Source organism: Melozone crissalis, unplaced genomic scaffold, assembly GCF_028551555.1.
Source record: "Melozone crissalis strain CALT ecotype California unplaced genomic scaffold, PUWL_Pcris_2 ptg000042l_1, whole genome shotgun sequence".
Classification (NCBI taxonomy): Eukaryota; Metazoa; Chordata; class Aves; order Passeriformes; family Passerellidae; genus Melozone; species Melozone crissalis.
Window position 1 is genome coordinate 31,445,181 of NW_026535820.1, and position 23,830 is coordinate 31,469,010.

The window sequence follows — 23,830 nt, forward strand, 5'->3', positions numbered from 1 at the left end:
AATGGCCTGAAGTTGTCAGGGGAGGTTTAGGCAGGATATCAAGAAAAGGTTCTGCACTCAGATGGTGTTTGGGCCCTCGAACAGGCTCCCCAGGGAAGCGCTCCCAGCACCAAGGCTGACAGAGCTCCAGGAGCGTCCGGACATCGCTCTCGGGCACATGGGTGCTCTTGGGGATGGATGGTCCTGTGCAGGGCCTGGAGCTGGACTCCATCACCCTTGTGGGTCTCTTCTAGCTAAGAACACTTTATGATTCTATGAAAAGCTCTTAAAATTTTGCCGGGAATCTTTGGGTCTCTTTTAGAAGAAAAAAATCAACTTTTCCCTCCCGACAAGCCTGATCCCAGACTCCCGGTATCCCCTCCGTGGCCAGGACAGCTTCTCTGCCTCCTTCTCTTCCTCCTCCTCCTCCCCGTCCCCTTCCCGCCCCCGGCCGGCGGTTCCCGAAGGGGAACAGCCCCGTGGAGGATGGCCCGGGGGCGGCGGAGGGGGTGTGCGTGTGGCGGGCGGGGGCTGGGCCGCGCCCCGCGGCGGAGGGGGAGCCCAGCGCCGGCTCCCGCCCAGCGTCCCGGGGCCGCCGCCGCCGCCCGCGCTCAGCGCCCGCCACACGGCCGCCCCATGGTGAGGGGGTGAGGGGCTGGGGGGCCGGGGGCGGGCGGGGGCGGAGGGAGCGGGGACCAGCGGGCAGCGGGGCTGGGGCGGCTCCGCTTTCGCTTTCGCTCCCCGTGCCAGCGAGGCGAAGGGAAGAGAAAGGCCGAGCAAGGGCCTGGCGAGCGCACGGTGAGCCCTGGGCTGGGCCCTGCCGAGCCACGGGGCCGGTGAGAGCCGCAGCGCGGAGCGAGCGCCGGGCTCCCCCCGCGACTCCCGGGGCCGGGCTCCCCCCGCGACTCCCGGCTCCGGGCCCTTGGCCAGGCCGCGGCGGCCGCCGCTGACCCCGGCCCTGCCCAGCCCGGCCCGGGGCCAGTGGCGGAGCGGCGGGGGCTCGTCCTGCGCCCGGCCCGGCCCGGCCCGGCCCGGCCCGGCGGAGGGGCTGGGGGTGCCCAGCCGGAGGTGCCCCCAGCAGCGGCCGGGCCCGAGGTTTCCCCGCGGTCGGGTTGTGGGGTAGTGATCGGGACAGAACATGTCACACCAGCTTGGGTGTCTTGTTTACTTACTCTTTGCAGCGTGACAAATTGTTAAGCCTGGCATTGCCCAGGCTTTTAAAACTGTAAGTCAGGAAAGAAAGAAGTAGTTTAGTCTGCTTGAAGCCTTTATGTAAGACTTGAAGGCTGTCTTTATTTTTTATGCTTTTCCTTTTTTCACACACGCCTTGCTTTTCCAGGGCATGGTACTGGCAGGGTAGGCCTCCAGAACCTGTTGATCTTAAGCTGCAGCAGGCGACGTTTAGGTTGGATATCAAGAAGAATTTCTTCATAAAGGTTAATTAGACATTGGAGTGGGCTGTCCAGAAAGGTGGTGGAGTCACTGTCCCTGGAGGTATTTGAGGAAAGACTGGCTGTGGCACTCAGTGCCGTGGTTAGTTGACAGGGTAGTGTTGATAGGTTGGAGCTGATGATTCCGAAGGTCTTTTCCAACCTAATTGATTGTATGGTTCTGGGGTGAGACCAGAGGTGTAGTTCTGTTAATAGTCAGAATTCAGTATTAGGGCTCTGATTGCAGGTTGAGCTGTTGTGGCCTCTCGTGGCAGGCGTCAGCCCACTGCAGACTCGCTCCACCGGTTCAGCTTTGTGCAAAAGGTGCTCATGTGTTAGTCATTAGGGATTTTCTGCCCTTCTGCAGCTGGCTTAAACATACAAATCCAAGACAAAATGCCTGTTGTCTGCTCTGATTTCTCAAAATGCAGTCACGTGCCCTTACCTTGCCTGGATCAAGTTTGTGTTGCCAGGTGATCCACAAGAGCACAGATCTACTGTGAGCCACAGCCTGACATGTACAGCTGCTGATTGTGGGTGTTCTGTGGGAGATCCCACACGTGTCTATTTCACTAAGCAGTTTCGTGTTACTTTGTGAACACGCTGGGGCTGGTGACTGTGCCTTATTTCAGCCTAACAAAGTTATTTTATTTTGATTCATTTTAGAGACAAAAAGTAAAAGATGTAATTTAGTCCCGAAGTGCAGTTTGTCTGTAGCCTACCGGAGGAGTGTGTTCCTCACTAACTACAGGCCTTGGCCAAGTGGGCAATAGCATCACTGCAATTGTGGGGCCAGTACCACTCTAGGAAATGTTTCAGGACATCCTGAAAGGGAGAAAGCTGTTGTACTTCCTTATATTCCAGTTAATTTTATTTACAGGAAAAACTTTTTGGCCTTTCAACCCTTATCAACAAGGCATTTATGCTGGAGGTACTTTTTGTAGTGGCAGTGGTTGTCTAAAGTGTTGTGAGCGAATTAAAATCAAATCAGTGAATTACATTGTATTTCCCTGGGCAAGCAGAACTCCTGAGGTCTGTTGTGTATTGTACTGGGTTTCAGGGGAGAACAATAAGCAGTTTAACGAAAGTTCATGAGTGTTAACAAGCAAAAGTTCATGAGTATTAACGTTTGAAGTGTGTTAGCAGCAATTTCTGAAATTCATAACAAGTAACGACTATGTTACCATACCTGGGAAGAATTTTACTTCTGTTTGACTGCAACTATGTGACTTGTGCTGCTGCAGCCTGCTTTGGATGTGTCTTTTTTATTTACCTAGTTGACTGAAAGTTATTCTGCATCTCAGTCTTGATCACTTCTGGGTTAGAGTTATTTCAGTCACTGATACTCAGATCCAAGGACAGAGGCACCTCCCCTCCCTAAGAAGCTGAAGCTGAGTGCAGTGTTTTCACTTGTCCATGGGCCAGGCAGGGCTGCTGCTCAGAGGGATCCTGACGGGATGGAGATATGGGCAGACAGAAACCTCAGAAATTCCGGCAGAGGCAATAAGAAAGCCTGCACCTAGAACAGGTTGGGAACACTTGATGGAGGGCAGCCTTACAGGAAAGGACCCTGGTGTTGTGGTGGTCAGGGGGCTGGAGCACATGGCATTCTAGGAGAAAGAGAGATGGGTTTGGTCAGCCTTAAGAGAAGGTGAAGGAAGGGGAGATCTTGCTCTTGTGGGTAGGAGCTGTAGAGCCGGGCTGCTCTTGGAGGTGTGTGACAGTGGGATGAGCAGCACTGGACATAAGCTGGTTTAGCTACAGGGAGGGTCTTCATGGTTGTGGTTTTGTTTGTTTGTTTGTTTTTAGCCTGGACAATAGTCAAACACTGAAGGAAGGGCTCTAGTGAGTGAGGAGTGTCCATCCATGGAGGTGTTAGAACTTCACTGGACAAGGGTCTGTGCAATGACATCTGATTCAGCTTGTACTGGATGGCATGTGAAAATCCCTGCCAACCTAAACTGTCCTGTTACTCTGTGATTACTGAAAGAACAGGCATTATTGCTTCAGAAATCAGTTGTTAAAATCATGTTTAGGAGAACATAAATCATGTAAACTATGGAAGGTTTCCTTGAAGTTGCGTCAGCAACAAGCAGAAATGCATAACGCCAATTTTATTTATTTAATGTTAATATTTTATGAATGTTAAAAAAAAAGTAAGACATTGCATTGATAATTTATGGCTTAGAATTTTTGTTGCAGAAGCTAGTATACTATTTGAAAGAAAATTAATCACGAGACCTGATGAGAATGTAAGGGGTTTTTATATTTCTTTCTTAGTTTTTCAAATTTGTTACACAGTGAATTTTAGGCAGCAGCGTCTTTAGAGTAGACACTGTCATGGAAGTTACTTTACTGTCAGGAAATTCTTAATGAGAAGAAAATTATTAGCCAGAGCTCTGCATGCAGCCAAGTCTTCAAAATTCAGATTTCAGATCATCTACCCAAGGCACGTGGCCATTGTTTACATCAACTCTGCTTTCACAGTGCTCCAGATTGTAAGTCATCTAAACTATCATTTTTGACTCTCATCAGTCTCCAGATGTCATGAAAGGTTAAGAACAAAGTTATGGTGAATTTAACTTAGTCTCTGTATTTCTTCTAATGGGCTGTGTGTTTCTGGGAGTTCATGTTGTGTTACACATTTGAAGAATTTGCATCAACACTTCTTCAAGATGATTCCGAATTAAGGAAAAGCATGACATGGCTATCAAATATCTTTAGGGAACCAATTTTTAATTAATTCTAGCTCATAAACTCATGGATTAGTGTATAAGCTGCCAGGAAATTAAATGTCTGTTTGAGGAGGAAGTACTGCAGTTTGGAGTATGATGCTTCTTATCTTTTGGACATTATAAAAAAAAATCAGTTCTAGACTCAGAATAGAGTTCAACTGTGATCTAGGAGTGCCTCTTTCACAAGTTAGGGACTATAGTGACCAAGGTACAATAGAATGTATTTTTTATCAGCTTGCATTTAAACTGCTGTTTTTGGAATGGTGAAAAGAGTGAATCAATGCAAAAGGTATAAAGTTCTTTTTGCAACCTGAAAAGTGTGAGGTCACCCATCCACTGCATGTTTATTTGAAGGTTATTATTAAATGCCTTGGGTTAGAAGGGAATTTGTAAAACCACTTGATAGTGTGTCTTTATAATTTGAAGTGGGTATGATTTAGCAATGACTGCAAAGTCAGTTGATGAAATAATTTCCTTTTGAGGTTCTGGAAAAAGAAAAGATGTGTCATTGAAACCTTAAAGATTGACTTCACCTAACTTGGTCTACTCTCAGTAAGCATTCAGCTTTCCACAGTTTTCAATTTCTTTGTTGATTGGGGTAGATCAAAGGAGGAGAGTCTCCTGTTAGCATTCTGTTCTTCTGAAAAATGCAGCATTGTTTTATTTGCAACCATCTTCCTCTCTGTACCAGAAGTGCTTTCCCTTTCTTGCTGGAGGACGCTTCCCACTTGGCTGCTTTGAGTTTGGAGCAGGTTTGTAGGTGTGCTCCCTGCAGCCTGCACAAGAGGGCTGGGGCTGAACACTGAGCAAAGACCCAGTGCCATCAGCTGGAGTCTGCCCCCATGTTCTCCTACCTGCAGGAATCACAGCTCTCACAAAAACACCAACACTCTCCCTCTGCGTTTTCACACCCTTGGCAGATGTGGGAAAAGTGATGTCTAATTTCACTGTTGATAATATGTGTGGCTGTGGGAAAAAGAGGAATGTTTTTTAACCTGTTAGTTCTGCCGTGCCTCACCTGTACCAGGAGGAATATGCTGGGTTAATTACTTTATATCAGTTTATTACTGAAAGAGAAAAATTGGGAAAGCTTTCTGATATGGTAGCTGATGTACTTCAGGTACTTCCATATAACCAAGTTAGCACGTGTCTTTTTACTGACACTTGTGACAAAACTTTCTCATACGTGTCTTCTTTCCCCTTGTGCGCATGCTGCATGATGGAATTCTTTTATGAATTCTTTTACTCCTATGCTCTATAGATAAATGTTATTGCATACAATACTACACATCTCACTTTCAGAGAATGAAACTCAAAAATTATGTTTTGCACCATGCAGGGAACAGAATTCAGGCTGCTTATGTGCCTACTGGTCCTGCAAATATTTCAGCAGCCTATTTATACCCCTTGTTAGGTGATGCCTTAGTTAGTCATTGTCAGCAGGGAACATATGCAATTTGGAGTGCAAATCTTCATTCAGGAGCTCTTAACATTTCCAGGAAATGGAATCCCAAAATTAATTATATTCTGGTGTGTTTTCAGGACACGTTTTACAAATTTTAGGATGATTCTGAATGAGAATTGGCAATATGTGAATTCTGATCAATCAAAGCATCTAATTGGAAGGTTTTTTCCAAACCTTTTTATGTATCATTATGCTGTAAAACATTTGCCTCTGCCTTAATTACTTAGCTGCTTTTTTTCTTCTTGTTAGTGTTAAGTTTTATGAAAAATTATCCCCAAAGCCTGGAAATAAGTAAAGATAATACATTTAAATGCAAACATCCAGATATTAATACTGCTTAATTTTGGTTTTGGGGGATATGTGGTTATCAGAAAGACAGGTTTATCTTATTTTGATTTCTTTAAAAAATGATTCAGGTTTAACTTTCTTGTTTAATTTTTTTTTTTGTTTGTTTTTAGGGGTTTTTACCTTGGTGAAGGTATATTGGACAACTGTTGACTTGAAAGCTGCTTTTAGGATGTCTGAAGATGAGGAAAAAGTTAAACTCCGCCGAATCGAACCTGCAATTCAGAAATTCATTAAAGTGGCAATTCCAACAGATTTGGAAAGGTTAAGAAAACACCAAATAAATATTGAGAAGGTTAGTGTTCACTTTTTACTAATGTAGTTATTTTTGCAGTATAGAAGCAGTCTCACTGAAAGATTATGTAGAGTTTTTGATGAGAGGTTGATAACAAAATGCTTTGATTCAAATTTGGCTAAAGATGAAAGTTCTGTATTTGTAATTGTGTGCACAAAGGCCTTTACATTTATAGTAAACACCAATATTAGCAGTAGTTTGGTTGAAATACTTGTATGATAGTTCACATATTATATATTTTACATGAATTTTAGCCATAATGAATGTGTTACAGTACTTTTGTGAGCTGTCATGGTGATTTTCTCTTCAATAGTTTTTGTAAAATTAACTTTCTCTCATGCAAGCCAAACATCCCTAGAGGTAAAAGGATAATTTTATAGAATCTGATTCTGTTTATTTTACAGGCTACTTTTAAGCAAAAATCACTAATTATGTCCAATTGCTTAGAGCAGCAACATTATTTACTTATGATGAAGCCAATATCTCTAACCTCATTTCATGAATATTGATTTAAACCTTAGGTTCCAGAGATAGTCCAAACAATTAATCTCCTAAATCACTGTTTGAAGAAACTATAAAATCAATATATAATGAAATTTGACCTTGAATATACCTTTCCAGAGGAAGTGGCTACCATAAATTCATCATCATTGCTTCTCAACTATATGAGAGTCCAACTTTCTATATGACCATTTTGGAAGACTTTAAAGTTATAGCCTTAAGAAATAAGTTCTCTGTAATTCTTCTTTTTTCCATGTTTTCCCTATGAAAATTCTTGTTTTCTACAGCACATTCCATGGATTAGATGGCCTTTCACTCCAAGAGGGAATAAAATTCATGTGTATCCAAAAGAGGTACAGATGTCTCTAAGTCTCTGTTAGATAACAGCAATTGACTTGGTAGTACATTGGTACTACACTTCCTGTACTTGGTAGTACAGGAAGGTGGAGATTTTGTTTGGCTTACTGCCCTAGACTCTGTTGGTGTTATGCAACAATCCTTTCCAAAAAAAAAAAGTGCTGTAAGACACTCTCTCTTGCTTTCAAGAGAGAAAAATTTCATTTCATTGTTTCAGTTTCATTTCTTGTACCTGTTTTAAAAGATGCTGTGTGAAACACTTTTTACCTTTGGCTGGGAACCATTGTTGTGGTGGGAATATATGTCAAGGTGACACAAAATGGGAAATGAGGGTATCTGAGTATTCCTGCAGTCTTATCTGAGTGTGGATGTTGGTGTAAGACATTTATTGAAGAGCTTTTAGCAGGAGATAGTATGACAAACTTCTGAGTTCTCTCCATGTCCACTGGATACTTTCAAGGAGAGGTGGAAAGGATCCAAAGCAGAAGCATGAAAGTTTCTTTCTAAAGAGGGCTCTCAAGAGAATATTCATAGAGCAAAAGAGATTAATTTCCTGAGTGTCTGAGAGTAACCTAATGTTTTATATTTTTGTTGTGGAATACAAACTATTTGGCTGTAGCACAATTATGATTAAATAGCACAGAAATATGGGACAATAGAGTGATTTGGGTTGGAAGAAAATCTTTAAAGATCATCTAGTCCAACCCCCTGCCATGGGGTGGGAACACATTTCATTACATCAGGTTGCTCAAAGCCCATCCAACCTAGGCCTTCCAGGCCTGGGGCATTCACAGCTTCTCTGGGCAACCTGTTCTACTTCCTCACCAGCCCCATCAGAAAAAAAATTCTTATGTCTAGTCTCAGCTTACCCTCTAAACATTTAAAACCATTGCCCCTTATGCAGTCACTACAGGCCTTAGTAAAACGTCTTTGTCTTTCTCCTAAACCCTCTTTCTTTATGGAAAGGCTGCAATAGGGTTTCTCTAGAGCCTTCTCCAAGCTGAACAATCCCAACTTTCTCAGCCTTTCTTCGCAGGAGAGCTGTTCCAGCCCTTGGACCATTTTTATGGCTCTCCCTGGACCTGACATGAGAGGTTAGGATTCCATAGCTGTTTTTACTTCCTGGACTTCCCTTAGTTTTACGTGTATTTGTTCAGGACAAGATCATAGAATGTTAAAGGGTTGGAATGGACCTTAGAGATCATCTAGTCTCAGCCCCACTGCCATGGGCAGGAGCACCTTCCACTAGGCCCAAGGCCTTACCCAAACAGGCTTTGAACACTGCCAGGGATGGGGCATCCACTACCTCCCTAGGCAACCTGTGTCTCACCACCTTCAGAGTAAGAAATTCCTTCCTAATCTCTAACCTAAATTTCCCCCCTTGCAGTTGGTACCCATTGCTCCTTGTCCTATCACTACAGCTCCTGGTGAAGTTTCCTTCTCTGGCTTTCTGGTAGGCCCCCTTCAGATACTGGAGGGCTGCAGTGAGGTCTCCATGCAACCTTCTCTCCTCCAGGCTGAACAGCCCCAGTTTCCACAATAAGTAATGTCAATGCCATCTCTTCTCAAGCTTTACTGTCCTTGAGGCCCCAGGGTGAGCACTGTCCAGGAGTGTGGCCTACTTTGTGTGGCATGACAAAGAGAAGTCAACAAGGAGGAATTCTCTGACCATGTGAATGTCAGTGTGTTAAGTCATTGGATTCTTTGGACTCGTCACTAGCATATTCTGAATTTTGAAGCAAAGCAGATGAATGTGCTGAGCATCTCTAGAAGAAATTATGAAGAGCAGTAAAGGTTTCCTGAGGAATTTTTCTTAACTGGTAACAGGATTTTTTACTGTTAGTTGTTTGGACAATGTATTACAGTCAGCTGAAGTCAAATAGGTGATTTTTCCCTAGAACCTCAGAAATTCCTGTTTCAGTACTCTTTGACTAAATTGGAAGATCTACTGTTGATACAGGGCTTTCTGTCCATTTTATTTTAAAGAACACTGGCAGTAATTTTAATGGCATAGCAATTTATTCAGATGTTATTATTACTCTGTTTCCTGGAAGAATGACGTTAATCTGACTTTGTTGAACACTAAACCTTTTATCTTCCATAGCACTACAAAGTCCTAACATGAAAGAACTTTCTGCTCTGAAAATAAGTAGTAACTTTAGATTTCTCCTTGTATTTTAGGAAACTGAGTAAAATGATGATGATAACTTATGATCTTTTTTGCTGTGGTATCTAAAATTATGAAAATAATTATGGAAAGATAGAAGCTATAGATAAAGTTTTTTATTGGTAGCAAAGGTTATTAAGAAATTGAGGAAATAAGTTTTACATAAAAATACCTTAGAAATCATGGTAAATATTTTGCCCTTTTATCTAAATAATTAAATAAATATTCTAATGTTATCCAATGTGGTAAATACATTCTTTGATAGTTTCAGCACACATTCCAGGAATCACAGCTTCTACTTTTCTTACTTTATTACTCTTTTTCATGCTGAAGTCTCTATATTATTTGTGTCAACTGCCTGTAGCAGGCACTGATTTGTTTGATTGATGGAAGGGTTGATATGTGATAATATGCAGTTCTTTTGCCAAACTTGCTCTCTGCTAATGTAATAGTTGGTCTGGTCTCTGTCCCATGGGAAGTACTGTATGGATAGTTTCCCACTAAAGTTAGTGGAGCCTCATGGAGGTGCCAGATCTGGCCTGATGGTTCTTCTAGCTGTGTTTGTAACTATATAGAAATGTTCAGTGTAAATGTAGGCAGCAGCATTGTGTAATGAATACCATTTCCCATGTCAGTAGTATCAGATACCTCGTTGTCCTGTATGACCAGTGCTGTTTGTCCACTATTCCACACCTTTCTCCTTCTTCTGCCATTTGTTCTACTGCCCACCAAGTGATTTATGCCACAGCAGTGTCAGGATGCAATATCACTTGGATGTTAAAAACTGATACAGAAACCCTGGTTGTCTGTAATTCAGTAAATACATTGTACAAAATTTTTCACAAATACATTGCTATTTATATCTCTAATTTTGCAGTGGAACTGTTTATGACTCAACTTTCAGTTTTGGAAAATTAAAGTGATAATTTACCAGAGGTGGCTTTTTTTCTGCATAGCCACTTGGTAAAAATAGCAATTCTGAGGAGTCCTTTTCCTCTGTTTTAGTATCAGAGATGCAGGCTCTGGGACAGACTGCATGAAGAGCACATCAACGCAGGACGAACAGTTCAGGTAAGGATATGAAAGTGGCGGTACTGCTGATGGGGTTGAATTACAGACCTAGTTCTGGTCACCTCAGGGATGGACCTTCAGGGAGACATACACTTCACAGGTGGGTTTGACAAGCAAGCACACAGTTTCACTTCATTTAAAAGTTAGGGATTTCCTAATTGTGTCCTATGAGGCAAAAACGGTCAGAAATGTTTCCGTGTTCTTGAAAAAGCAAAAGTTTGGAGACTGTGATCTTTTGCAAACTTTCCTCTTACGTTATTAAATTAGAAGACAGCTCTTGCAGTAAGGAATACTGCTAATTTTAAAGCATGATTTCAGACAGAGAACATCTGGACTACTAGTTTGGTGTGCACATCTGTTAGGTACATGGTATCATCAAGGAGGAAATACCAGCACATTTGTAAGCACAGGCATCATCTCAGTGACTTCATCCATAATCATCCATAACTCAGCACACAGGGAACTATACACTCTTTCTAAAAATACATAATGTCTTGATGAAAATGATGCAGAAACTCAGCCAAACATCAGCTAAATAGCATGCAGGCAAAGTAGACTATCAGTACAGAAGGACCACATCAAGGACCACATCTGCAGCACAGAGTTTGCTGAGGCAGATGTAGCACCTGGTGTCTGTAACAGCTGCATGCCAGTGTTCTAGGGACAGATGTGTGTTGGCCAGGAGAGGCATCTTGTGTGGGTTTCACAGGTGTGGTTCAGAGGAGGGACCTGTCTTTGCTGCTGTAAGCGACCTGCACTGCACGTGGACAAGCAGGATTTGCCAGCACAGGTGGCCTAGTCATAAACCATTGCTCACAATTCTAATGCTGTGAATTCCCATGTTTGTTTCAGTGTCTTACTGACTCTGTGGGAAATTAGAACAAACTAAAAATGAAAAAAAAAAAAAGCCACCACCAAAACCAGTTCACCTCAGAAAGAAGAACTTAATCCTGACTGAACAACAGAATTAGATAGGAGGCAGAGCTGGAGTTACATGTCTTTTTTGAAGAATAGAATATCACCCATACTTTTTCTTTAGTATAGGTGATATGATGTGCCACATAAAATCCAGTTAATATTCCTGCTCATTGGAGGTTTGAATATATTTTGATTTTTCACCGAGTACTTTTGAAATTTTAATACAAGTTTATTCTTCATATTCAAAGAGGCTTCCAAAGGTGGAAGTTCTGTTAAAACAACGTCATTTTAACAGGTGTGGTGTAGTAAGTATGGATTTGCTTATGTCTGTTCTCTAATCTGTTTTCATCTCTGAGTTGTGGGAAAGGCTTCTCTTGTAACTTTAAATTACCAGTATAATTTATTTAGCAAGACAAAAATCTATCAATAATTACAGAAAAAATAATTGTGTTGAAGATGTTATTTTTAGATATTTTAATTTTAATAAGAAAACTGCTTATATTTCTCTAGAAACATTTGTATTTGTCTTGAATCTAAAGCTTGCTGTTTTTACTTTCAAAGTCAATTTTGTTAGGTTTTATTTAACGCTTATTGCTTCTAGCTCTGGATACAGATCTAGATGCATTAAAGTGGTTCACATTCTGATACCCAGAGAGCAGAATAAGTATCTGGGTCCATGCAAGAAGAGCAGGCTGGCTCTTTGTTTTAATTAAATAGTTAGGAGTCTGGAGTACTCGATAATAAATTATATGACATGTAGAATGTGTTTGCCGTAAGCTGTTTAAATGTTTACTGATGGACTTGTGATCTGTTTGTTTGCAAAGAAATCAGATTAATTATTGTGATACCAAATGTTCTCTGCAGCACACACTTTGCTCTCAAAATTAGATGTTGTAAAAATACATTAGGAATCCCTAAGTCAATATTGACCCAAGGCATCCGCCACAGGTTTTAGACAAATATATGCACAGCCATTCTACATTTAATCCATGTGCACATAATTAGCCATTTTTCTGAATTTTCAGTTTACCCAGAATAATTACTTCTGTTGTAATTTTGATGATGGTCAAAATTATAATAGAAGTATAAATGAGTGTAAATCTGTTGCTCTGCCTTCAAGTGACTGGGTGACACATTAAAAACTTCTATAAAGGAAGGTGAAGAAAACAGATAAATCTTGCACAGGGCAGGAAGAGACCCTTTCAAGAATATTGAGAAAATAGCTCTTGTGTATCATGTATTAGTTTTTCTGAAGGTGCTCTTGTATATTTTCATTTTTAGGGACAATCCATGGACTTCTTAAAATGTTAGGGCCTGAATGAATTTGCAGTTTTCTAGGCTTTGTCTGCACACATGCTGACTGTACCACACAATTAATTACTTCAAGGTTTAAGCTAATTTCAATGAAATGGCAGTATTTTGTTGTAACATCTAAGGACTGCCCTGATCATTTTGGTGGTGAGAGGAAGAGAAAAGCCACAGGTACTAGAGAGGAAATAAGATATTAAACAAAAAAAAGAAAAAAAAAGAAAAATGCAGTGGATGAACAGTCTGGCTTTAGTCTGTATTCAGCCCACAAAAAGAGACTCTGTTCTGCAAAGCATATTTAGGCTGACATAGTCTCTCCATTGTATTACTCTAACCTGGAAAGCTGTTTGAAAAATGTTAATCTATTTTTTCTTTTTCACTTTTATGGTTTCTAGTTCAGCTGAAAATGGTTTACAAGTTAAAGGTGGTTTCTGATCTGCTCTTTTTTGCATAAATCTTCAAAGCTCAGGTTGTTGGCTCAAGATCCTGTATGGCTCAGGTCTTCTGTAACATTTCTAAAATGATCCTCTCTGACATACTGTGTAGATATGCTGTGAGGGCATGAGGACTAGTGTAGAAAACTTCATTTCTGCAGGAGGTTCTTTGTGGTTTCAGTGAAGGATCATATAAAATCAGAGCATTATTGCAGCCTGTGGCCATCTGCAGGGTAAAGATGTCCTTAAACTCAGAGTTCCTTTGACCTGGGCCAAGAATTTTTTAAGACTTGAGGGACACGGAGTAGAAGTGAACTGACTGATTGTGTGGTAGTGGTCCAGAAAAGCCAGATAACTTAGTGAGATATATAAGCAGGAGGGCAGTCAGTGTGGTCTCCCCTACAGTCTCTTCAGGCAGCAGTAATAGGATCCCAGGTACAATAGTCTGTTCAGTTTGGGCACCACACTTCCAGGGAAGGCATGAAGTGAATAGGGAGAGACCACTGCATGCAGTCAGAAATTGAGAGAACAGGACTTGTGGTAAAGATCAAGAAATCACTTATTTTGCCCAAAGAGCGTCCAAGAGCATCATGCTGTCTGTCTGCAAACATGGAGAGCATGGTTGCAAAGAGGACAGGGCTTGTCTTTCCCTATTTTGCACAGGCAGGATTAGAAATACCTGGTTTAAGCTGAGGCCAGAGAGATTTCTGTTAGACATAAGGAAATGGTATAGTATGCTGAATTCTGGCAGTGAGGTATGAAGAAGGTTGTAGCTCTTCATGCAGAAGTCCTTTTAAGACCAGATTAGATAAACAACTGACAGAAATAATGTAGGGACAGTGGATCATGCATTGAAGGGATAACTTCCCAAGGTTTTCACCAGTTCTATTTTCCTACAGTTTTTGTGAGAAAGCCATTTGAAACAAAGATTCTTGTTTGATTTTGGAAGTTAATGGACCAAAATTGCAGTTGTTATAAAGAAAAATTCTATGTCTTTTGGATTGAATTTGGAGAGTGCAAAACTTGGAAGTCTCCACAAATGAAAAGAGAATTTTTTATTACCTTCCTTGATAAATAATCTTGGTTTTAAAAGTGCAAACAGTTGAGATGAAAGTGATACACTTTCATGCTCTACCTAGAAATTAAACTCAGTGCCATTAAAATTATTATGAGAAGAAGTCAGAGTCATTTGCATATCCATAACATTTGTGATGTTACACCCTGGTGAGCTCCTGGGATGTGACTCCTCACAGCAGGACTGAACTTTCCTGCTAGGCTGAATCCATTCACCTTCTGTTTAATTGACAGTAAGTGGAACACAAGTCCTCCCTACAAAACCACAAAGGAAGAGCTCCTAAAATTAAATTTCACTAAATAGGCTAATATCATCATCTGATTCCTCCATCTTCTTGCTTAGAAATATTTCTCTTTGATTAGCAAGATAATAATGAGCAGTGGAAGTGAGGATCTGGTTTATTTATTATTTATTTATTTATTATTTATTATCTGGATCGTTGCTTAGGGTGAGTACTTCATACCTCTTTAAGCCTCTGTTCAGGATCTGTGCAAACTTCCATCAGCCAGTTGTGTTGGTCACTGCACAAACTTGTGATTTGCCCCAGCAGCAGCTGCCATGGTACAGATCCCAAGTAGAACTACATTTTAACTCAATTTCAACTGCAAAATTCTCCTTTTTCTTTAAAAGAACAAGGAGCTACTGTGGAACCGTTGTTATCTCACCCCAAACTCATTGTTGTCACTGTTTCAGTAGTTTTTGTTTATTTGACATGCCTCTTTTTTTTTTTTTCAATTGTTGCCAAAGACAGGATAATAGTAATAATTTTCTTTACTGAAATAAAACTGCATTATCAACCTCAGTCCCTTGCATATAGTTCTAGAAATTAGATGATTGAGTGTTGTGTTTTGATAGTCCCCATTTCGTTACTTCAATGAAATTCCAAGATTCCATAAACCAAGAATTTTGGCACATGGTGCAGCATGAAAATGGTGACGTTCTCCTTTTCTGGGTACATAGGGGCTCACTTGGGGGGAGATACCAGGAAGCAGGAGGCAGACTGAGATGAGGGATGGATGAGGAAAGTTACTGGCTACCATGTTTCTAATTCAACTCAGTGTCTTCCACAGTTGGGGGTATTTTTTGTCTCTCTTTCTTTTAATTGTCAATCAGTGGTTTTACCTGAGGTTAGTCTTGAATAATGCAGCCTGATTTGGCTAATAGTACTCTTAATTTAAGCATACAGCATAATCTAATCTAATCTTAGTAATTTGCCGCATGATTTTTACAAATCAATAGTTCTTTATTTGGAAGCTTGTGCAACAGGTTGTTGAATAATTTCCTTCCTTCTTCTCTAATTATGTTTTCTACTATTTTTTTATAAATACTAAAAGCAATTAATTCCACTAGTGTATATAAATAAAATTAGTTCCATCTAGATCTTGCTTTTCCAGATAGTCAGTTTTACTTCTCTAAGGCATGATCTGTACCTGATTTGTATTCTGGAAGAAAACCTTTCTATTTCTAACCACTCATTGGTGTCAATCCATTCTCTTGCTCTGTTGTGAGAAGAATATTCAAATTAATTGGTAAATAATGTGACAAAGAATAGAATTTATTGTGTCACTGTAAAGTAATGCAGAGAATATATTTTTATTAGTATTTTTTTATAATTAGATAAAAACTCTGTCCTAAAACAGTAAGTGGTGTAATTTAAACTGTAAATTTTGTCTTTGCATTTGTAGGAAAAGAAAATTTGTGTGTATTTTTAAAGCCCAGGCAATTAAAAGCTCCTTTATTTTTAATGCAGAAAGAATTTATCTCATGTGAAAGGCCTGTACACATACAGTTCTTGCTAGTTGTGAACAGTTTATATCTCCTCAGAAGGCTTGTAACTAAAGAAGTATTTACATGTCTTATTACATTTGATATTCCAATCAAATGTATTTTTGTTCATCTGAAAAAAAACATCAAATAAAAAAGTCGTCCTTCTCCTTTGTCCCTGAAGTTGTCTTCACAAAATGAAAGTTTTGGGATAGTTGGGGGTTATGAATGTATTGTGAGGTCCTGTGACCACCATAGTCGCTTATTATTTATAATTATTATTATTAAAAAAGCAAATTTTGAGAAGCACTCACTTACTTTATTAAGATATTATTGCAACTTGTTGCAACTTGTGTAAATATTTTGGCAAAGACTTAAATTGACCAGAGAAACAGAAATAACTTGAGCAATTGCACAATGAATTAATTAGTTAAATACTTTAATTAAAACCCAAAATAAACCAAACTGACTTGGAGAAGTGGATAAAGTACAAAAACAACAACCAGAAAAATTCAAAATAGTGGTGGTGATGGCTTCAAAAATGTTTCTCCCTTGATTATAAAGAGGATAGGTGCTTCCCAGGCACTGAAGGCATCTGGTGTTTTCACAGTCAGCTACAAAATAACTCTTAATGCTCTTGCAGCAGCTCCGTGCCAACATGCGAGAGATGGAGAAGTTGTGTTTGCGAGTGCGGCAGGAAGACATCCCAGTTCTGCAGAGAATGATAAATCCCATTAAAGAGGAAGCTTCAGTTGCCATTAAGGACTTCCTGCAGCTGCATTCTGAATCTGCAGAAGAACTTAAAAGGCAACTCAAAGGACAGGAGGATGCCTCTTTAACCAGATCTGCAACTCTAGGAGAAGGTAGTAGAATTTAATTTCTGTATTTATTGTATCTCTGTCGTATCCAGTATGCAGTTTCGCTGGCCAGATATAAATGAAGTAAACAAGTTGAAGAGTATTGTTAATGAAGAAGTAGATTTCTTTCCTTATACCACACTTTTACCAGCCCTGTGACTGAATTTTGATAAGCAGAAAATGCTTAAATACCTTAAAAAATTAAATATCTCTGGCCTTCTGTGGCAAAGGTCCTGGACCCCTGGATCTTGAAATAGTGGACTGTTCATAGGAAGCAGAATACTTTCATTTATGTTTCAAGGTAGCTTGGCTTCTTTTGTCCCCCCTGCAAATCACTTGATTGTGTGCAAGTAATAATTTTGGCCATTTTCATTGAATTGAAGAAATACCAGGAAGATTTTTATACGATAGACAGTGTAATACAGCATTGATGAAATATATGGAAAAAGAGAAGCAAGTTCCTAGGTAAGGAAGAACATCTCCTCCTTTAACATTTTAACTTGGTAACTGACAAGAAAGGAATATAAATCCATTTAAATAAAGGATTTTGAAAACATACCATGGATATGCTAGAAATCGGATATGTTTGCTGGTCTTCCATCCTTTCTGTATAAAATATCTTTTGATCTTTGTTCTACCATTCTGTCTTCAGGAGAAGTCTCTGTTATGCCCTGGTGCTGGCTAGTGCTCTGTCCTGATGATCTGTGAGAAGGTTGGTTCCATCAGGATTAAACCCTTCCCATATCTGTAATTTGATTGCTGCAGTAGCAGTATTACTTAAAATGATCTGAGCATTTCATGTGTCCTAAAATTGAAAGAGCATTCTCAGGCAGTAGCACTGTAGAAGAACCTGCTGTCAGATTTGATTTCATGACCATTCTTGTTGCTGCATGCAGAACTACAAGAACTCTTTTCAAGTGTGATTAACAAGCCAGTGAGCCTCGTGGTTGAGCAGGGAGAAAAAGAGAATTGACAACCGGGCTTGCTTTCAAGAATGTCATGTGCAGTAGTATCAGAAAACCTTGTGAACATGGAGATGAATCAGACACAATCCCTTCTTGGGTTAGAAGGGACCCTTGGACCATCATCTAGATTCCTGCCATAGACAGGGACACCTCCAACAGACCAGGCTGCTCAGATCCAGCCTGGCCTTGAACTCTTCCAGGGATGGGGGCATCCGCAGCTTCTCTGGGCAGCCTGTGGCAGTGCCTCACCACCCCCATTGTAAAAACTTCTCTCTTACAAGGCCAGCAGAATAAACTGAATTGGCTTCTGACATAAAAATCTCAACCTCTTGAACACCTTCAACATGTTGTAGTTAGTTGTTCAGTAGTTGGTTCTAATATCGTCATGATTTCAAAGTCTCTTCTCTTGCAGTCCTCTGGGACCACCTTATTCAAGTTCTCAAAAATATGCATGAAATTTCAAAGGCTGTTTTTTAAAAATGCTCTAGAGTGAATTTCATCAAACCTTCAGACCTAGCTCATCCAAATATCTTTAACCTGTTTTCTTTATGTTTCAGCCTCTTTCTTTCTTTCTTATTTAAATTAATTGCATCAAATACCTGCTTAAAGCCACCTTTTTATCTGGCAATGAACTTCCACATCCTTGGTCTTCCCCTAATTTCAAAAACATTCACAGGAACTTTCTTGCTACCATTTATGCCTCTTGGTAGTTGCAATATATTTATGCCCTGGTCTTCCGGATATTAACTTCCCATTCTTATATGTTAACTTGTACTCATATTATATGTCAAATTCTTGACGTCCAGGACATTGAAGAGCTCTTGTTGAAGCCATAAACTTCTTCCTCTGCATCAGGACAATTTGATGTCCTCTTCAGCACAGCCTGGTTTTAGTGTCTGCCAGCACTTCTGCAGTCCTTTCTTTTAGGAACTTCTTCCACATAATTTCTATTAATAGGTTTACCCAATTTGTTGACTTCTCTTGTGGAGAGCTCATTGTCTTTGATATTCAGTGATTCCCTTCATATATATTGGCCATTAATTTTAATCTCTTTGTGTGCTCTTCACTGTTATGATCAGAACTAAATTTAGGATATCTCTTCTCTTGGTGACTTTCTGCAGTTGTTCTCAGTTCATTCCAATATTTCATTGGAAAGGCTTTGTTCTGGCTTACTGCTTCTGTTTTTTACACAATTACATAGGTAGCAAATGAGAACTAGAGTTTAATTTCAAAGTACAAGACTGTTTCTGAAATACCTTTGAACTACAGAGGATATTGAGAATAACAGCACTTCAGAAGGACAAATAAATTTATTAGAATGATGAAGATGAGAAGAACAGGAGAAATATTACAGGAATGACAGGCATCTGCAAGTCTGCTCAGGAATGTGGAAATAATTCACCCCATTTAAAGTGAAACAGACAGACAGACAACTAAATACAATTAAATAGTTTTTTTTTTCAAGTTTGCCTGCCTGTGCAAGCAGCCCTGTTGAATTGCTAACCCAGCCACAGTGTATTGCCTATTCCTTTGTGCTTAGAGGCTGCAGTCCTGAAAGCACATCTTGGCTGTTGATCTTAATCAAAGGAAGTTCAATACGTGCCCGTTCTTTGTAGCACGTTGCTTCCCATCTGCTAGAGAAGGAAGGAGTTTACAAATTCAAATCTCCCATTTAGAAGGCATGTCAGTGATATGATACAGTCCCTTCCCCCATTCACCATCCTCAACTGAGGGCCAATAGAAATGGAATTTAATTGCATATTAAACAAATATTAACAAAAGGTGAGACTCCACTCTTAAAATTACTAAAATCTTTTAAGCGACATATTGGATCTTCCAGAGCATTAGATTTTTATCTTGAGTGTAATGAGGTGTAAGGCTCCTCTGTGAAATCTGCAGAGGTGTTTTGTGTTATTGTATTTCTGTGGAGATGCTGTATAAATGAACTGGTAGAGTCACTTCCATTCTCAATTCTATTAAAATTGGTTAGACTTGATAAAAAGTGAAGTAGTGAATATAAATTTCTTACTCATACTTTCAGCCCAAATGTGACCACCTCTTGCCCTTCCTGTTCTTTAGTTTTTTTAAAGCGAATAAAGAATTTTCATGAGGAATTTTTTCTCACTGATTTTTAGTTACTACAAAATGGTAACATGTAAACCTACTTACAGTTTTAATTTCTTTGGAATGTGTGTCATGCAAAACCTTGGTTTTACAACACTTTCAAGGATATGCTTTTCTACAGTAGGTCAGCATAGATTGTTAGGAACAGACCAGAGCAAGGTCTTGGGAGCAGGCAGCTTTGCTTAGTGAGATTTTTATTTTGCTTTTGAATTATGAATAATTTAATTTTAACCAACTTAGCATGCATGTGGTTGATTAGGGAAGAGTACACCTTTCTGGGCAGAAGAAACTTTATTTTGAAATAGGATTGTGTAGGATTGAAATGAAATAAAACCCTCAGAACCCGTGATAAATGTCAGAGTATGTGGCAGAACAGTTTTCTCAAAAAATGCACACATTTGGATATATAATTAATTGTATTGAAAGGGGAAAGGAATATTTTAGTACTGAGTATACAACATTAATTAATCTGAGGTTATTAATCAAAAATATGTTCAGGAAGAACAGGTGATGATTGTAGAGCATGAAGTGCCTTCCGTGTCTGGATTCTTAAAGGAAAAGGGGCAGAAATACTTAAAAAGAAAAACAAGCCCAAGTCAAGCCCCCAAATTGCTTAGTGCTTTCTTGTTACTCTTCTCACTTAATAATTTTGTGTAAATATCAATTTCATTCATGTTAGACTTCTACTGAGCTGAGAGTAGGAAGATTGGGTCCTTCATCTATTTTGAGATATTGGGATAAAAATGTTGAGAAATGGACAAATGTTATGAAAATGTATAATTTTTATTTTGTCTTAAATTAATTCCACGAATAAGCATGCACTGATTTTTTTAAGAATATGATTATATTTATTTGTTTTCCATTGGACATATCTGTTGTTGTAACAGTTATATAATATTATTATTGTACCTTGGCACAACCATTGCATCTAAAGATTTTAATACAATATTTACACTTTAGTATTGTTAGATGTATCTAACCAGCCTTCCCCATAATAAGCTTTCTCTTGGGACTGCCTTCCCAAGGAAGGTAACACCAGTGTCCTGCTGAAGGAGCGATCCCCCTTCAGAAGTTGAAGCTGTTGGAATTGAGATGATCTTTGCACTGTGTTTACATGTACACCTTCTCCAGTCTGCCTTCCAGACCCCCAAGCTCTTCCTAAGTCCTTGTATTGACAAGCCAGACTTGTTTGTTATTTTTCTTTCTTGCCCCTCAATTTGTTGTCCACAATTACAGGCATGTCCATGCCCTCTGCAGTGGCTCTGGAGTGACTGGAGGAGGGCTGTGTGAGCCTGTTCATGTATCTGCTCTCCCCAGTGCCACTCACTGTCTGTCATTCCCCATTTTTAACACCATACTTTGTCCAAATGCCTTCTGCATTCAGTCAGGTGATTTAGGGAGGAACACACTCGAGAATATCTCGTGTACAGCACTGAGCTGCAAATGTCTGCCATCCTTACAGTACCATTTACTCAAATGATCCAGCTTGGAATGCTGGGTACCACATTACTTGGGTTTCACTGCTTTTGCTTTGAAAGCTTTTTCCTCCAGCATCTTTTAGTTCTCAGTGGCTGAAAATCAAACCAGTAGCATAATAATCAATCATAAAATGAGTAACTGTCTGTTCAGTTTTGGGAGCACAGTGTTTTTATGTGTTGTACGTAAATGAAAAGTTTTTGTCCCAAGTCCAGTTTTCTCAGCCTGGTCGATACAAAATGAATTAAATGACCTTTAATTCAGGAGTATAATTTAGTATCATTTCAGGACTGGTTGTGAAAATGTGCTGATAGAAATGAATCTATTTCTTTGTCAATAACATACTTTTAAGAAACTGTGTAGTGCTGTAAGACATCTCCCTATATGATCATTTTTGGGGCTGTTGCTTGGCTTCAATCAGGTTAAGTATCAGCTTACCCTTGAGAAACTTCAGGAGCGAGAAATTCTGCACACCACCTGCATTCAGTGCATTTATTTATAAACATCATGTTTCTCTTTCAGAAACTTTATATAACACAGAAGTGAAGGATGGCTCCCAAAGTTTGATCCAGATCTACTCCCGCCTTCCGGAAATACCTCAGGAAGAAAATGCAGCTGAGTCCTGGGAAAGTTTAGAAGGGGTATGTTGGAACTCCCTCCCTGCCATGTTGGTGCTCATTGTTTTAGCAACTATCACAGAATAACATTTTTTTTTATTTGCAGGACTTGGTTGAGCTCAGCCAGTTGGTGACTGAGTTTTCTCTCTTAGTCTGTGTAAGTATTAATTCTGCATTCTGTCCTACAGTCTCCCACAAAAACAGGGTGCATGGGTAACTCCTAGGTGGGGTTGGGTGGGGACAAAAATGCTGAGGATGTATCTCTCCTGTGATTCAGGCTCTGCCAAGGTGACACTTTGAGGAGGCAGCAGTCTCCTCTTTCAGCACTAGTGCTGGGAGTTGCTCCCAAATTCTTGTCAGTGGAGCAGCTGTGATGTTCCTGCCAGTGCACATGGCCACGAGCTGAACCTCAGCAGAAGCTCTGCTGTGCTGATTGCAGACTTCTACCCAGGTCCTATTAGTTTTTACAATTTCTGATTGTAATGGTGGTGACAGCTCTTATTGCACAGGGTGCGTTTGTCAGGTTTCTTTTCTCACTTAATCAGGAGTGCTAGAAAAATCCTCACTGTTACCATGCCCTTTCTCTGCTCTCACCGCAGTGCCAAAATGTCGGTTCCCAATGTTAGCTCTTCCTGTGCCATAGGGAATTTAAATGCACAATTCTCATCTCCTAGGAGTTCTTAATCTCCTTGCTATTGGGTTAGTAGGGATAAATAACCTAGCTTTTATCTTTTCTGCTGAGTATGTGCTGCTTCATCTATACAAAAATACCCAAGTAAGAACCATTAGACTGGAGAGGAACTGCAAAAATGTTCATTCAGTATTCTAAAGGTTAAAGGCAGAGGTCCTGTTCCCAGGACTTACTGGATTTTGCACTTAACCATCATTAGATATAATAGCAAGCATTTAAGGTGGGTGGACTGCATTGTAGATGAATACCAGAGCTGGTGTACTCAGCAGTTTCTGACTTAGAAAGAGGCAAAAAGTTCAGAATGCCTTTTATTTTAAGCTGCACATCAGCCATCTCATTATTTTGTGACATAAACCAGCCTGTGTAGATTAGAATAAGAACAAACAAACCCACAAACCCCTTTATCTTCTGCTCCAGTGTTCCCTGGGAGAGACTGCAGGGGAACCTGACTGACTGCATTTGGAGAAAGGATGGAATGTTTTTGTAAAATCAAACAGTAAAATACAGAGCAACATCAAGTGTATTTTCTGTGCTGTCACTATTTCTGAAGTTATTGTTCTATAATGTCATAATTAAATACTTCTTAGATTTTTTGATACAGCTTTGTATATTGGAGTTAGTACTGATCTTATAAATGCCCTTTATAGAATTTTTTTGAACGTGAGACTCAGCAGGAAACAAAACAGGCTACTTTGGATTATTTTTCCTTTTGGACTGTGAATTCCTCTATCTATAGGAAAGATTTAGAAACCATTTTGAGTTGTTTTCTCTAACTGCAGCAAGACATTGTTTAATATCCACCCCATATTATTACTTAATAGTTTAGATTTTTTTGAAGTTAGTCTGTAGCTTCAGCAGAGTTGAGCAGATGCTAATCATGGAGCACCACTAAGGCTGCCGGGTGCAGATGAAAGCTGCTGTGGGGCCCTGATTACAGGCATTAAAATGGTGTGTATTGGCTCACTGCTGCTTCCCAGCAGGTTCCCTCACTCATAATTCCTTTGCATCTAGTCCCAGCAGGAGAAGATTGACAGGATTGAAGAACATGTCAACAGTGCTGCTGCGAATGTTGAAGAGGGAACCAAAAACTTGGGGAAGGTAGGGATCTGCTCCTGCTGGTGAATCAATGGTGCTCTGCCTCGCAGCCACCCTCTGTATTAACCCCATTGATCTGCCGTCTTTAATGCTGAGGGAACCAGCAATTAAGGAAATAAAGAAGAAATGACCCACAGGTAGCCGGGAAAAAAAAAAATCAA

At 39.9% G+C, this 23,830-nt stretch overlaps 1 protein-coding gene across 2 annotated transcripts in view; it reads left to right on the top strand.

Moving 5' to 3' along the window:
* Positions 1–567: 567 nt before the first annotated feature.
* STX17 (syntaxin 17) overlaps positions 568–23,830 on the top strand; it is a 28,427-nt gene continuing 5,164 nt past the window's right edge. Inside the window, exons 1-7 of one of the 2 annotated variants that reach the window (XM_054284656.1) lie at positions 568–618; positions 6,068–6,249; positions 10,280–10,345; positions 16,488–16,707; positions 21,789–21,907; positions 21,990–22,040; positions 23,586–23,672. In XM_054284656.1, coding sequence (XP_054140631.1) covers positions 6,127–6,249; positions 10,280–10,345; positions 16,488–16,707; positions 21,789–21,907; positions 21,990–22,040; positions 23,586–23,672 — 666 coding nt within the window. In that variant the 5' untranslated portion in view covers positions 568–618; positions 6,068–6,126. Of the gene's footprint in view, positions 619–744; positions 816–6,067; positions 6,250–10,279; positions 10,346–16,487; positions 16,708–21,788; positions 21,908–21,989; positions 22,041–23,585; positions 23,673–23,830 lie in introns of those variants that run through there. The other variant, XM_054284657.1, reaches the window with a different exon arrangement.